Source organism: Microplitis demolitor, chromosome 8, assembly GCF_026212275.2.
Source record: "Microplitis demolitor isolate Queensland-Clemson2020A chromosome 8, iyMicDemo2.1a, whole genome shotgun sequence".
Lineage (NCBI taxonomy): Eukaryota > Metazoa > Arthropoda > Insecta > Hymenoptera > Braconidae > Microplitis > Microplitis demolitor.
The window spans coordinates 2,493,579-2,511,870 of record NC_068552.1 but is presented as its reverse complement, the minus strand read 5'-3'; the positions used below and the strand labels follow the sequence as shown (position 1 = coordinate 2,511,870).

At 29.9% G+C, this 18,292-nt stretch overlaps 1 protein-coding gene across 1 annotated transcript in view; it reads left to right on the top strand.

The window, feature by feature from the left end:
• The window catches only part of LOC103580770 (hemicentin-2), a 167,709-nt gene that overhangs the window by 81,887 nt on the left and 67,530 nt on the right, over positions 1 to 18,292 (top strand). The window contains exon 5 of the mRNA XM_014441311.1: positions 1,376 to 1,517. Coding sequence (XP_014296797.1) covers positions 1,376 to 1,517 — 142 coding nt within the window. The remainder of the gene's footprint in view (positions 1 to 1,375; positions 1,518 to 18,292) is intronic.

Genomic DNA, 18,292 nt, shown 5'->3' with positions numbered 1-18,292 from the left:
TACTTGGTCTGTTATTAAACTTCTATCGAAATTTTAATCTGTTTTTGATCTCCCGGACCAAAAGAGACTACTAGAGTACACGGAGAGAAGTGAATGGTATATTCTTCAATGTAGCATAGTAATTATTACTATGTAGCATGGTAACGCAAGTTTTTTTAACCGTATTATTTATTTGACATAGTAATTTGTCCGATGTCGAATGGTAACGCTAGCCATGCTAGCATGGTAATAATTACTATGCTAGCATGGTAATGATTACCATGCTACATTGGAATCATTCCTAGGCTACATTGGAATTATTACAATTTCGATGATGCTGCTTCCAATTGAAGGTAGTAAGGTTAATATTAAAATAAGGTTTTATAATTAAAAAATTAGGTTATTTAATTAATGATGAATAAATTATTAACTGATTTAAAAATTTTTAAATAAAATAATAAATATTAACATTAACATGTTTTAACATGGGTTATTTTTATTAGAAAAATATTATAATAATTTAATTATTTATTGAAAATATATTTAATTAATATTTTATTGCAAGTAAAATTATTAATTATGAATTATTAATGTAGAGGAAGTTAACAATTATCTAAATTAAAAATATTAAATCCAGCACTTTGGAATATACATTTTTCCGTCTGCCGCAGTGACGATGCGTGTAGTAGAATAACATTGTAAATCAGAGTACAGTAAACAATGATACTTTGTCAAATAATACTTGAGTTTCGTATGATTGATAATTTTCAATAAAATAATAGTTATTGATATAAGTTGTAATTAAGATTAATATATGTACAAGTTATATCGGACGTATATACTATATATCAGCGTTTAATATTGAAACTGCTTTCACGCTATTCAGCATGGGACAGTACCATTCTAGCATGGCTTTGATTCCTATGCGACAAAGTAATATTTACCAGTAGCATGATTACTATGTCGCATGGTAAATATTACCAGAAGTATGGTAATCATTCTCATGTTACATAGTAACGATTCCAATGCTTCAAAAAATAGGACTGGTTACCATGTAGAATGGTAATTATTACTATTCTCTTCTCTCCGTGTATTCTTTAGCGGAGGCGATTATTTTAAATATCATTTCTGTCCCTTATGCCTTATTACTCAACAGGCATTATTACCCACGGGTACCTTACTCAGTCTAGTATATGTATTCCTAATTGTGGTAAATTCGACTACACCTTTTTTTGCGTACAAATTTATATCACGCTACGAAATTTGTACCACAAAAAAAAAAATATAATAATTTTCTAAATCAATTTTATTCAAGTAAATATTTTCTTTTAATCAAATGAAATTATAAAAAATGTATTTATTTTATTGTATTATCGTATTATTATTTTTTAATCAGATACAAGATGGTACGACGAGTGAAAGCCTACTTGAATGGTACCCAAACTACGAAGATGACGGCAAGTACTTGATCTGCCGTGCTGAGAATCCACGATTATCCGACGCTGCTATTGAAGATCGATGGAACTTAGCGGTACACTGTGAGTAATATTGATCTTTGATATAAACTACCAATATATGTGTATATCTATATCTATATCTTACATCATCCTTGAATACCCACTTGTATAATATCCAACTACACCATTACATCCTTCGTATACAGCGAAGTACGTGTCTGACGATAATAGAAAATAAAATCGATTATTCCAATGACTAGTCTTCTCTTCACCACTATATGGCTCTACCACTACTAATATATATATACATATATATATATATATATATATATATATGTATGTATATATAAAGTAACATTACATTGTCAGCCGGGATACGTATTCTCGAGAATTTCATTTGAATATTCGATTGGTCAATAAAATCTATGACATTCTATATATAGAGAAAGGAAGAGAGAGAAATAGAATTGATAACAAGGATCCAATTCCGTCTATGTCCAATTTAACAAGTACTCCAAGGTCAAATTGTTCACTAATTTACGCCAGAACCCAAATATATTCATTCAATATCTCTCTCCACTGTTATTTGAATTTATATATTTATTTTTATCACATCTTCATTCCTCACACCTTAAAACTGGATGAAAAATCATTAAAGTTGATATAATTTTATTTTTATAGTCGAGAATATTTTCTGATGATTCATCAAGAGTAATTAATTATTTTTTTTTAACAGTAATTATTTTCAAGTACAAACAAGAACGAACTAAGGTTTCATAAAAAAAAAGCTCTAACTTTTCAAAGGATGACGAAAAAAAAATTTCTTAGGGTTCTCTTCGCTTGTATACACGGAGAAAAAAATATAGTAAATTTTACTAAAAAATATGAGAATAATTACTAAATTTGGATAGTAATCTTGAAACGCTTATGATTTATATGAAAAATTAATAAAAAGATAAGCATATTTTACAAATCGTTTAGTAATTTCTCATATACTGGCTATGAAAAATCCCCTATATTGCATATTAATATTTAGTAATAGTAAATTTTACTATCCCTGTTTAGTAAATTTTACTGTCTCGTTTAGTAAATTTTACTGTATTGGAATGGAAAAAAATAAAATTAAATTTTTATTAGTTTTTAACATTTTATTATTATTGCTATTATTTTGATTTTTATAGTTATTTATGTCATCTGTATTGGTGTTGGTGTCGATTTTTATTTTCAAAAAAATCACTTGTTTGAACCGAGATTCGAACCCTGATCTCCCGCGCGCGATTCCTTTCCTATGTCTGACGGCCTGAAGTCTCCTTTGGACAAAAGTTTCAGAACTTGTAATACATATTTGTATATGCTATCCCCACCAACTTTTAATTTCATCTATGCATAGTAGAACTTACTATACAGATAGTAAAAAAATGTAATCGTGTTAGCAAAAAATCCATTGCGTATAGTAATTTTTAATATTTTGCATAGTGACAAATCCTATGTAGTATTAGAAAATGTACTTGTTTAAATTTGTATTTATTCATAGTACTTACAGTAAAATTTACTGTACAAACAGTAAAATAAAAAATATAATCGTGTTAGCAAAAAATACATTACGCATAGTAATTTTGAATATCTTAGTATGTAATTATTACTAACTAGTAAATTTTACTAAACGTTCAGTAATAATTACAATACAGAATGTATTTTTTCATATCTGTTAGTAAATTTTACTATAGTATTGTAATTCTTACTATACTTTTTTCTCCATGTACTGATGCTTGAAAAAAATTTAGAAAACAGTTGACCCTGTAGATACAACCCCGAAACTTCCTGCCTTTTAAGGTCTATGATTTTTTCGTCCTTATTTTTCATTTCAGTTACTAATCACTCATTTAGCCGTTTATATTCAGGTAAATATGCGTCGCTTCAATCAACAGTACGTAAATAATTTCCCGAAAATACCAGCACTAATGCTGATCTAATGTCTTCTAATTTAGACCGCGGATTAATGAAATTACTCAATTTTTCAAGAATGAAAATAAAAATGTTTGAACCACCAGATATTCATACCAGAATTTACGAGAAAATAAATTACTCATTACACTCTTCATACTCTTCAATTACCCCTTTAGTAAAAGCTTATTCATTTCCATTTGTATGTTTTCTGTTTCCTCGGAAAAAATCGTTTTTTTTTTCTGGCGAAACGAGTTGAAAAGGCGATTCAGTCAATGGAATCTTGTATCCATCTCTACAATCTAGATTCACCTTATCAGAGGTGATTTCTTCCCACCTGTTCACAAAGTGGAGCTTTAAAATTTAAAAAGTTTCATGCTTGAATTTTCCAAGCATCTGGTATTGCTTAAAAATTATTGTAAAAGTATGAGATGATCGAAAATCAATTTGAAAAAAAGAAATATTTTTGTACTTAATTCTATCAGATACTCTACTGTAAATTACCCAACTGTTCACGGCGAACTAATTATTGATATGAAAATTTAATTAAAAGTAATTTATGAAACCATAAATAATACAGAATTCGAAATATATCACAAGATCAGTATACAACATACGTAATCGCTGATACTTACGACTCTGCAAGTGAATCATGCTCAAATTGCAACACATAACTTGAAATAGTTGTCTATCAACATAAACATCTTTCTACAGGCGGAATACATGATGGATATATAAGCAAGTGGAATAGGATGTAAACGTAAACAATATTATGTCCTACAGCCTTACCACAAAATTATGTTATGATTAATCAGATCTGTCTCATAAGTTGTTTACCTGTATGAGAAGATACCAAGAGAAGCTGTTTCTACCATTGCATCTCACGATACACGCTATCGTTATCCCTGTATTTACGACTACGAATATCCGATCTAATTTGTTCAAGTACATACCAGTGTACTCATAACCTACATATTCGCGTTCCAACGTGATCATCAGAAGTTACTGAATATCAATTGTCATTTAGTAGTGAATACTCTTTATCAATATGTTTAGCATTTAAATTAAAAATATGTACGTACTCAGATCATTACAAATATACAATATTCGCCGCTTTGTTGACATAATATATATTGAAATAAATTATAACCATTCCACATAAATTTGTGTTATTTCGGGATGAGCATTATACATCGATGTTTTGACTATCGATGTTTTTTCCGGAAACATCGATTTTTTTGGTCGATTTTTTTTAAAGTCGAAACATCGATGTTCGATGTAATATAATGAACCATTGACATCGAAATAAATTTCTACTAGAAATTTAAATAGCGCGCTACGAGCGAGCCTTAATTTCAACCAATAAGGAATTGTTCCATTTTTTTGCAAGTTTCAACTATTGACTAACTTCAAGTTTCGCTGCATTTTTATTTGAAAGATTTTAAAAGCTTTCAATGATTGAAAACCCATAAATTAATATTTATAAATTATTTCAAATATTTTTATGAACATAAATATCTCAAATGACTGGAAATGATATAATCATTTTACATGAACCTCGTAGATACCTAGACAAAGTTTATGACAATATTGAATTTAATAATAAATTTGTTCTTAATAGTAAATTATTGATTGATGAATAAATTAATTAACTTTTCTAATAATATATTTTTATGATTAGTAATTATTGATAATTAGAATATAATTAGTAATAATTTAAAATGATTTCTTTTTTATGTCAAATTTAGTTGTAATTATAATTTTTTCGAATTTTCGCGCGCATTTTCAACATTGATGTCTACAATTGATGTTTCGATGTTTTTGTCAAACATCGATGATTCGATGGTAAATCATTTCAAAAATCGATAGGCCGATGCCGATTTTTTTCGCTAACATCGCCCATCTCAAGAACGGACCATTGCCAGATTGGTCACTTTTCCGACAAATTACATAGAATATTTTATTCCATCCATGATTCAGAAGTTCAATTTATAGAGAAAATTAACACTAATTAATAATTAATATTACACCTATATTGTACTGTTGACAAAATTAGCAGAGGTTAATGCACGGTACACAGAACGCGCAAATTCTCACGAGTCCCTACCCGTAACCTCGAGCAAATAGGAATACATCATTACTTCAGTCGGTAAAAGAAATTTCACTCTTTAAAGTATGTACATAACCAAAACTAACCATAATATTTGTAGGTTAGTGGAATAAGAGTATAGATCACGCAATAATGCATTCTAGTATAGAGCCAGATGAAATAATAAAGTGATATAGTATAGGCATCAGGAATTGGTCACTTCTCCAATGTTCTTAAATTGAACTTCTGAGGCAGGGATCGCATGAAAATAATTATTACAATGTTCCTAAGCATTTAATTTGATAACCCGGGTCTAAAGTAAGACGGATTCACTTTGTTTTAGACTTATCTAGCTCACTTAGTCACGACCTTAGATGACTTAGTCTAAATCAAGTTTTATTTTTGCCCCAGGAAGTGATTAAAAATTTATGTAATTTGTTCAGTTTAATAAAAGTGACATTAATTATTATATAAGTAATTAGATTTTTTTTTTATCTTAATTAAAATTAATTCATTATAAGATAAAAGATCTAGAACCCGATAAGGGAACTAGTATCCGATCACTCATGTATTTGTGTATCTATATTTAGTGAAATTTAGTAAATATATATGTATACAAATACATGAGTGATTGGGTACTAGTTCCTCATTGCTCTAAATTTCGTTACTTTTCATTGTTTTAAAGTCAACCTATATCCTCAATTAAACTTTATTCCGAATTCGATGGTGATCTTTTTTTTTAGAGCCGAAAGTAGGTATTCAGCATGATGAATTTTTTTAAATTTCATTATATTGAAGTTAATATAAAGTATAAATTTTTATTACTATTTTTAATTGATTACTTCTCTTTGATCAACCGTTTTGTACAGAACAGTACTACGCAATTTTACCTTTATCTCTTCATTCTGTCACGATCAAGTCCTTTAAAATTTCCAATTTCCTGTTACTCTAAAATTCTTGGACATCTCGTAATCAAAGTCCACTAAAGCAGATAAATCCGATTGAAAAAGAAAAAAATAAAAATCAATCTCTGACTTCCTGTTAATTCTAATCTCTGTGTCACACTACGACATTATCAATAGAAATTTTCAAATCCCTCGCTTTAGGTTGAAAAATTTACTTCTATAAGCGTTTGAACAATATGTTCACACGGTTGTGTTTAAGTATTATTATATTTAATGAACCAGGAATATTTGCATTTATTTATAATTTGTTGTAATAAATTAAATTATCTTCCTTATAATTGACGTTAGCCCAATCAAAAATTTAAAACAGTTCATTAATACAAATCAATACTCTAAATATACTATCAAAAAGTTTAACTACGGCGGAGTTACATGTATACTGTAGATAATTCAAACTATTATGTTGATAATGTCATCAGTGGTGCGTTAGTTAATTGACTAATGCATACCAGATGAAATGCATTGCATTTGAACTCAAACACTTACTGTTGCACTAACTGATTTATATACAATTATTCAATTCTGTAGTATGTAGTGTATAATATAAATAAATAAACACAAACATACACACACACACATATATATATATATATATATATATATATATATATATATATATATATATAATAAATTTAAATGCCAATGTTGGCCTGATGAAGACAATGCACTATAAAAAGAGTGCCGTTGAAAATGGACTCACTTTAACACCGCGTGGTGTTAACCCTTAATGGCCACACCTCATCCAGGCTACATGGGATAACACCCTTTTTTTAAAGTTTTTTTGACCAATTTATTGGAATGCTGTAAGACCTCTAATTCCACTTTTTTTAAGCCTGGGATGACTAGTAACCCCATGTCGTCATTAAGAGTTAAAATAAAATAATACCGGTGTAGACGGTGTAATTTGGTGGTGTTAAATTGGTGTAAAAAATACTTTAACACTAAAAAATATTTTAACACCGGTAAAGAATATTAACACCGGCTGAGGTGTTATTTTAACACCGCTTTCGGTGTTTGAAATTAACACCGTAAATTTTACGACCTTCACCGCCTGGACTTACTTCCTTTTATTTTCAATGTATAGATTACCAAAAAAATACACTGTAAAAAAATTTTGGACTTGGTGTAATGTAAAAATATTGGTGTGAAAATTACACCAAATATTAAATTCGGGTGGCATAAATTAAAATTTTTACACCGTCAAGTTAACATTTAAATAACATTATGTTATAGTTATTAATTAAGTATTTAAATATTTCCAATGATCGTTTGTCGCTCATAAATCAAAATTATAATAAGTAACACCGAATGGTGTAAAAAACCTAGATTACACCATGTACAAATAACACGCATAGATAATTCACACCAAGAATTTTCACACTCCACAGCCGTGTTAAATTATCAGGGCCATTTTTACACCAAAATTTTTTACGGTGTAGCCTAATTAAATTATCAAAAAATTAATTTTTTTTTAAATTTTTTTATACGTAAAAAATTTATATTTTTTACTTATTTCATTAAGGGGGTTAATTAAGACAAGTAGTAATTATAATCGAATAAACGAACGGAACAAAATCTCTAGTGTTAATAACCGTTGAGAAAACTCGAGTTGAGAGAAGTGTCTGAACAAACGTGCGTTTTCACTTCTTATACTTGTATTGATTTTCACTTTTTATGACCCAATTATTCTTTCATCATTTTAAGTACAATCTCGAGTAGGTAATAATTAATCGATTAATAGAATAATAATAATAATAATAATAATAATAATAATAATAATAATAATTATAATAATATTGGTTAATTAGAGATATTATTATTAAATAAAAATATAAATAACAAAATTAATGAGGGAATATATTATTTGAAAGACAAAAATCAAAATACATAAAGATAAAATAATATTTGGACGTAAAAAGTATAACAACTCTACCGGAAACATTTTCCAACCCTCCGTAAAATTATTTTTATTTCGTGGCAAACCCAGGCGAAAGCCCCTTCGTCCAGTTGGTTTCGCACCACAAATCACACAGTGCGATAAATGTTCAACGTCGGTCTTACGAGGTTATTTATTGGTAGAAAAGAGGAAGGCGTACAGCTAAAAGCAAAACGTACAAAGACTCCAAGTACTTGTTCGTACTTTTAAAACCTCCATTGCCTAAATGGACTAACCATTCATATGTATTATGGTGCATTTAATATTTCATTAAGTACTAAAAGCAATCACAGAAATCATGCGCACCAAAAACAAATACATTTTTTATTACTGACATTTAATTTATCGAGTCCGTTAAATTGAAAATATATTTAACTAAAAGACGTTATCATCCTAAAAAAAAAGTTTTTTTTTTTTTTTCAGTTTATAAATATATATTAGGGTGGCCCAAAGAAACTGACTATTTTTTTTTTTCGAGTCTTGCATGAAAATTTGTTGGCTTACGATGTTTTAAGAAGCTTCTCCAAAAATCAGCTCGATAAAAAATTTTCAAAAAGTCGCTCACGAATTTTGAAAATATCAAAAATTATTGAAATTCGGATTTTTTACTTCTGAATTTTTTCTTTCTGGCAGCAATAGTTTATATTTATAAAATCATGTCTATGCTAACAATTTCAGCCCAAAATTTAAATATTTAAACGGCGCTCAAGAATTTTGAATATTAATTGATAATATGTGACTAATAATTTGAATTAGTTTTTGTATTTTTTTGTAACTCAATTATTGTCATTTCATTAAAATATAACTTTTGCATAACCATAAATATATAGGACAGTTGAACAATAAAATTTGGTAAGTTTTGAATAAGCGAAAAAACCTAAAAATTAATGGTGAAAAAATCGAGAGGCTTTATTATCAATATTCAAGGGTCGCTCGAAAACGTTCAAAAGACAGCACTCGGAAACATTCAAAATTCTCGAGCGAGGTTCAAATATTTAAATTCTGGGCTTATATTTTCAGCGTAGTCATGATTTTGCAAATATAAACTATTGCTGCCACGGAAAAGAAAAAAATTTGAAATAAATATTCAAATTTCGACCATTTTTGATGTTTTCAAAATTCGTGAGCGACTTCTTAAAAATTTTTTATCGAGTTGATTTTTGAAAAGGCTTTTTAAAACATCGTAAGTCAACAAATTTTGTATATGTATATATATTTAAATAAATTTATTATTATTATTTAAATAAATTTTGTAATTTTGTATATATATATATATATATATATATATATATATATATATATATATATATATATATATATATAGTCGATTTTATATCTTTTAATAATTAGCGAAGTTATTCAAATATTTCTCAAGATTATATATCATATAGTTTGGTGTAATAATACTGTTGGTTCAATAAACGGTGTGTTATATAACTTGAGTTAGTTAAAGTTTAATTATGACGCCATAACTTGCACTAGACGGGTAACACCAGTCAGACTGATGAGAGAATACTCATTACCCACAAAATCAACCATTATTAAAACTTTAAAATAGTAAAAACTTGATTAAACAGTTGATTTTTTTTTTATTTAAGCAATTATTTATAATGTGGTAAACAAACTCTTATACACTCATAAATAATAATTCATTTACAACCTTATTTTCGGTTCATTCGTTCCCAAGATATCGTCAGACAAAAATTATAATTTTTCAGAGAAGGCATGCTTTTTCGGCCTAAAAAATTTCTGAGCAGGATCAGACGGTTTTCAGATTTTTTTTTATTGAAATAAAGAAAAAAAAAATATGCCGGATTTTTGACAATAGATGAAAATTGATTGTGTAATACAATTAAAATCTGCAATAATTACAAGCTGATATAGATATGCCGTCGGGCTGTAGTTGCCTCAATATATATCGAAATTAAGTTTGCGGATAAACTATTAAGCATCTTGGCACAAAGTATCATTAGACCTAGCATCACATAACTGCTTTCAGGCAATGTTGTTTTTTCGCTTCCGTTTGCGTTTAACATATTTATCAATGTCATTCACGCCTTTTGATTGAGTAGCTTTTATTTATTTTTTAATAAAGATGACATTGAATAAAAATATATTAAAACAGCCAAGTACTGTTTTAAATACTCATATAATTGCACCCCTCGAACGCGAAGCGGAGAGGTTGTGCTTTATAACGGACTTGTCAAGGTCACGCAATTTTTTCGAATTAAACTGTTTGTATTATTTTCATATCACACTTATACGTTATAAAAAACACATTAATCTAAAGAGGAAACACTAATTAATAAGACTGATACTTTCATTAAGTTGTCCGATACATATTATAATAAAAAAAATTTCAATAAAAAATATGCATCGTGGACGTCAGTTAGCCTGTAGTCCAAAAAAAGTCTGTGGCACGGATATCTCGTAAACGGCTTGACAAAATGACTTTTTTTTTTTTTTTCACTGTCTTCAGAATTATGCAAAGAAGGTCCTTTTCAAAAATCACTACTGTAGTCCTTCTCGTTTTTTTTATAATAAATCATTTCTATTAAAACCGGCACCATGTAAACAAACATACACTGCAGCCATTTTTTTATTTTATCGGAAATGTTTTTTTTTATCATCGAACTTTGCTGATATCATAAAGTTCTACTTTACCATCAGATAATTTTTTTTATTGCCAACTGTCATAAAATTCACTAAATTAAAAAAAAAACGACGGTTTTTTTCTAGATATTTATTAACACTTTTGGATTTTCCAAACTTTTTTTTACTTTGTCATGAAATCAGGCATCAGAACAAATTAACTGTTTCAAACAAATTTGATTATAATTATCGATAACGATTAATTATGAAACGAACGTAATTGCGCTTAATTATTAATTGTATTGCTGAATAAATATATATATCTTTTTTACTATTTTTATTGAATGTTCAATAAAAGTAAAATCAATTAGCATCAATTCGATATAATACGTAATTTCCACATTTTCAGCGAAAAATATTCAACTTCATTAAAAAAAAAAAAAAAACAAATTATACGCTCGATATAAACGAATATTTAACATCAGCAGGCAGGCTATTTGAGATATAGAATAAAATATACCAAATAAGAGTACAAAGTATAAAAAAAAAAAATGATAAACTAAATTTAACGTTTTATTTTCAAACAATGTTCTATATCTTTTATTACTTTATCAGAAATCTAATTAGTTTTGATGTTCACAGCTACTGGCTTCAATATTTTCATCCATAATTGAAAGATTTATGAATTATTGAAATTATTTCCGAGCGTTTTGCAGCAGAGTTAAATAAATGCAGAGTAATCACGGTCTGTATGAAAATAAAGAATTTTTCCTACAATGAAACTAAGCTTTGAACTATTAATTCTCTCATCTCTTGTTTCGGAGCTAAAGTAGATTTGAATTATCTGAGACTCGATTATTCCTTTGATTAGTGTCCTGTATATATGTATTTATCAAGTGAGTGATGATAAGAGAATATCTATGTTACTGAAGGAATTCTCTGAGAGCAATAATGATAAAGTATGAGTTATTTGTCATGGCTGACAGCTTACACATATATAGTGGAGAGACGGGAAACAGGAGACGATAAGGTAAAAATGCACTTTTATGTTCTCGTGGACGCAACGTTTTTTGTTTTTCACTAATATTTTCTGGAAATGAGACATTTTTCACTTTCTGCAGATAAATTTTTTTTTTTCCTTCGGGCAATGTATGAATACTTCAAGAAAATTGAAAAACATCTTATTCGTTTTTGTTATAAAATTTGAAAATTACATGTCCAGTATATATGAGTATTATGTATGTCCATATATGATTACTTGGTTACATATGATTGATACATGTTCACATACATCTATATAGTGTTACGTGTGATCATATATGAACTTTTTCTTTTTACTTCGGCAAATATTGCAATGATATTAAAATATTTATGTGCACTATAAACCATCGACTAACATTAAGTAAAAGATTTTTTGCAAAGTTATGGAGCAATCATCCAGACTGGTATTGTGGATATGAATAGTTGCAAGCAGCTTGTTATAAGCAACGCTCAAAATTGCTGAAGCTTAAAATGAGCATCATAACATGAAATTTTAGCGTTCGAAAAGGGTAGAAAAGCTTCAAATTCGTAACGGAAAACATGATAAAGGAAAGTGTTTATATCAGACTTACCTATAACGAGATTTGGCTGTGCTATTAATGTTACTATGCTTACTAAATTATATGAAAAGGCTGAGTATAGTTTGCTTTCCATATCAAACAAGCTTAGGTTTTACAATGATCAAAAGTTGCACATAGAGAATAAGTTGTTGAGCAATTTTTTGTGACAGGCTGTACATCAAATCCACGTTTTATTAAATTTTTTTATACTATAGCTACTCTTATGGAAAAAAAACTAATCAGCACTAATGAAAAACACTAATGCTTTAGTGTTTTTGCGCACTCATGTTTTAGTACCATTAGTGCGTTCAGTGTCGTTAGTGCGTTAAGTGTAATTAGTGTGTTTAGTGTCATTAATTTGAATATCACAGTAGAGTAGTATCGACTATTTGAATTACTAATAAACACTAATAAACACTACATAAACCTGGTTAGCAATTATCACTTCCAGTAATAAGGTACCTGCGGGTAATAAGGCCTGTCGAGTAATTAGGCCTAAGTGGTAGAAATAATATTTAAAATAATCGCCTCCGCTAAAGGCTACTCTAGTAGAAGGGTCTTGCATAGACATGCTACGAAAAATTTATAAAATCCTGATACCATGTTCCCTGTCTTCTAGATTTCATCATCCGTCGAATGCTGCCGTAGCGCAAAACAAATTATCAAAAGCAATCTAGTCTTCTGACTCTTAAAAAGTATTGTTGCTAAATTTAAGTTATGATTCATCTCTACTACCAATTTTATTAAGTATAGTTAAACTATTCCAGTTTGTTTAACCCGTAGACCTTATCACCCTACCGTAGTAAAATAAAGCCTATTCGTATATTTATTCGTTAATTACTTATTAGCTTAATTATGTCTTACCTATTTTTACCCACTTTGCCTCATATTTTAAAATTCATAAGTTATTATGAACACAGCTTATTCATAACATTTTTAAAGTGAAGAATTTAAAAAAAGTAAATCGAGCAATAAATTTGTCTCACATAATTTTTTTAAATGGGGACCCACTTTGCCCCTAATTTTAGCCCACAGCTTATCAATGTTAAATAATAAACAAGGGCCTATAAAGCAGTGTAACAGGAGTAAAAAGTAAAGATAATCCCATTTCTTGCTTACGGGGCTCACTTTGCCTCACCCTGCCCTACAATATTTTCAATTCTATTCAAAATCTCCCTTAGCTAGGCCTTATTACCCGCCGGTACCTTATCGAAAGATTCACTAATCAGACTACTCATGATTACTAATGAAACGCTATATAACACTAATCTCTTCCAATAGTGCTACTAGACTCAGTATTTGGAGTACTAATGATTACAAATACAACAATAATCACTTCCAACAATGTTTCAAGATTGATTAGGCAGAATACTACACTCTAAAACCAAGTGTGTTACAAACGTATTATTTTAACACATATTAAATGTGTTCTATATTTAGGACCATAAGCGAAACTATAGTTTCTAGTAGTCATTTAAAACACGTTTCATGGTGTATTAAATATCTATAGATTGCTTATGGCGTTTCAATGTTATTTGGTAAGTGTGTAAATTTTGACTACACACTTGCTTCTACAGTGTAATCAACACTTATAGAAGATTATTCAAAACTAACCACTACCAATAGTGTTGCAAGATTCATTACTGCTTCGACTAATCAACACTACTACAACACTATTAACACTAATCACTTCTAAAAGTGTTGCAAGATCTATTAGTTGAAATACTAATGAACACTAACACAACACTATCCAAAACTAATCACAACCAATAGTGTTGTAAGATTCACTAATCAAGGTACTCATGGTTACTAATGATCACTAATAAAACACTTTTTAAATTACTCGAACTAAATCGACAAAATTTCGTTCAGCTTTCAATTTCCATTTAATGGAGGGCTTAGTTTTTAAAGTAACCAAAAATAATATTTCCGTAGATTCGTGTCTAAGCTCTATTTACCTCTGACAAAAATTTGAATTATTCGAAAAACAATTTTAAGTCCTTTCATGTAACGTTACGGAAGGTTTTAAAGTCCTCACGATGTTTATTAGCAATCGTTTCCCCTACTCTTTAGCTTGTCGGAAACCCAGGGTCAGGATGGGGATCTCGTAACTCAGATAATTACTAAAATTTGTGTTTGACTTGAAATACCTTTTTATTTAATAATATATAAAAATAATAACAAATATAAATTATAAGAGAAAAATATAATATAAACCAAGATACATCGTTACAATATTCTTACTTAAGTGTGATAAGCCACGAATTCTTAATATTACTCCTAACCGAGATTCGAGTCGCGACCGCGAAGACTTGACTTCTTTTACCCCACGTTCTTAGCTAGTACTATAGACCCTATCAGTAGGGAGAAGCCCTACTGCAACATATAAAGACACCGCCCAGAAGCTACGCCTCAGGAACCCGTCGCCCTTCCCCTAGAGTACACGAAACAGGAAAAACCTATTCCACGTGTAATCTGCCTAGTGGTTTGTGCCAAAAATCAATCTATCTCGGCAATATTAATTTAAGGAACCTCTGAATTAATATCCGACTATTCTCGATCAAATTTCAATTATATTTATTTAACGAGTTATACTCATCACGATAAATACAATTGAATGGTTTCGACGCAAAAATAATATACAGAAGAGTTACTTCAATAACGTCCTCTGCTGAGAATAGTCCAGCTTGTGCCCACCGCTCATACTCAGTGCTGCCAGAACGTGCGATATTTTTACCCCCTCTTGAGATGAAATAGCATTGACTGTAATGGCAGGAGGGGGTAAAATATCGCACGTTCTGGCAGCACTGCTCATACTGAACTCGTCTGCTCAATCCGTCACTTCGATCGGGTTATAAGACTTCTGAGTCAACTATCCCCCTAGGAAAATATTTTTAAGTCATGCGCGCTCTACCGGACGCCACCGCAAACATATTCCCCACTCTGCGTTAATCCCCTCCATTCGGTGCTCGCTCTTCCCGTCGGACGCTCGGTCGTGCTTGTCACTCGCTTGCTTCCTTTTTCGCACTTACAGTATACTTATTTTTATTTTTTTTTAAATTTATTTCTACATTTAATATTCAATATATTTACATACCTATATTTATTTTATATATTTTTCCCGTGCTCGTCACATCCAAAGAAAATTTTTAAACAACTCGAAAATTTTCGGATAATTCGAAAACACAACTAATTCAAGAAGTCGAATTATTCGATTCAAAGTTCGAATGGAATAGTTCGATACAATTCTACAGATTAATTCGTAAGTTCAAACTATTTGTATAACCCTAGTATAAACCAAATTTTGCGGAAGATATGATTTTTCCTTTTCGAAATAAATTAAATTTCTTACTACAAAAATTGTTAAGAATTTTACAGTGTTTACTTTATATTCATTCAAAAAAACAGTATTACGATGTTTAATATACTGTAGAGTATAATGCTTATACTCATTTATCTTTAACATAGACTGAAGTAGTTCACGTGCGTAAAAATGTTTCCGACACAGTATGACGAGTACACAGGACCAGAAGTGAAGAGCTAAGCCAAGCAATGTACGCAGCCATACACATTCATGTCTTTATATTCACACAATAATATATGCATATATATATATATATATATACTTCTCCATACATCTACGTCACTTGTACATATAATATTTGCACATGCACATCATGTACAACCATCCGCCACCTCTTTACGTTGCAGCCCACAGTTACGCGTTTCCACTCTCACGTTCAATTTAATGCTCCTGTACATTCCACCTTACTCAGTGAGAGAGTCACCTCAGTTAACACGAAGGAAAAAAAAAATTGTTAACGACATCAAGTTGTTGAGCTGTATGAGCGAGTAAAGGCGCCACGCTTCTCTCAAGCATTTCTTTAACTGCCGTCTCTCTGAGTATATATATAAATTTTATTCCATCTCTCGCATGAGCACCAGTACAGCTCGGTCATGCTTTTCCTCGCAATTTAAAATGTCAAGTTTATTAAATATTAAAAGGATAAGGGGGATGCTCTGCCCAAACTCATGAGAGTCTAAGTCTCGGTCTCTGAGTTATACATATAATCATTTCGAAGAGTTCGCCTGTACATAATATATTCATCGTACACCCCAGGCGCTTGTGCTCTGAGTCGTCGTCTTTCTGTTCACCTGTGCGGAATGTAAAGACTAAAACTCTCACTTTATTTATTTCTCGGTTTCTGCTTCTACTTTTATTTTATTTTTATGTTCTTCAGCTTCGAACAATCTAATTTTTAATTTTTTTTTTTTTAACATTTATTTAGCTACTAATCAGGAACAAATTAATTATTTATTATGTCTCTATAAAAATAGATTATGTGTTTATTAGGGTGGCCCGAAAAAACCGACTATTTTCTTTTTCGACTCTCTTATAAAAATTTGTTGGCTTACGATATTTTAAAAAACCTCTCCAAAAATCAACTCGATAAAAAATTTTCAATTATTGTTGCGCTAATGCAAAAATATTTAATTAAATTTTTTTGCATTTCAAATGTTTTTGATGATGAGTAAAAAATTATTTTTTGATGAACGTGGAATTAACACGGTATATTTTATAGAAGAACATATGACATTAAAAATAATTATTTTATAATGGTTCAGTAAGTCAGAAGTAATGTAATAAAAATTTAATACATTTCATGAAATATGCCAGCAACGACCTTTAATTTTTTTTTTTTTCGGTAATTTGAAATTAGAGGACACAACAACGTTAAAGTCTCTTATTTCGAATTTACAGTGGCACCACTGGTCGAGAGCACGCAATCTGCAACAGAAGGGTCTGGACATGTTTAAAGTAATTGGGACAAGTCGAGCTTATATCTATGACTTTAACATTATAATTTAACAAGACAAAAAATTGTACGGTAGAAATCCACAGTACATTATTTATGAGTAAAATTAAATATTCATATATTTTCCGTTATGTAGAAAAAATAATAAAATTTTATATATTCATAATACACGAGTTTATATATTAGAGAAAAAAATATACTTTTCCATAAATTATTGAAAATTTTTTTTGTTTAGTCTAAAAAAAAATAGTACAACACATCTGTGTTCAGAATTTGTCAAGTAAGAGACATTTATGAAAGTTGGTGGAAATTCGGTTGACGGTCTGTATATTATCCGCGTCAAAAATAAAATATGATTTAAGCCTAGTCACCTTATATCGTGACTAAGTAAGCCGGTTAATTCCACGTTGCACATGGTGAGGTGGTAAACTGACTTCTCGCCACTTTCAATTACTTCGTTTCAAATTAGCGTCAACCCAAAACATGCAAGGACGTTGAGCTAATAGAATATAGGGACTTACCTTGATCAGGAGCTTGATCGCTCGTTTAAATACCCGTTGACTGGACGATGTTGATATAATGGTCAGGAACAAATGATGAGACTGTAGCACTTCTCATAGAACTCATTCATTCTTACAAAATCTCTATGGGAATTTCTGAGGATCTCTTGGATTCTATGAGATTTTCAAAACAGGGCAAGAACGATGCTTAATACAAAAAGGCTTGTATCCTACAACGCAAAAACCAAGAGTGAATTCTATTCCCTTTGAAATGTAGAGTCTAGTTATTGAGTCCCAGTGCACCAAACACGTAGCTTCTAAGGGTTGCTAGAGTCCTTAATTTTCGTTAGCCTGTAACAAAGTAGAGCGAGCCCACTCTCTGTCACTCGATGAGTAGATCGATTCTATGTAA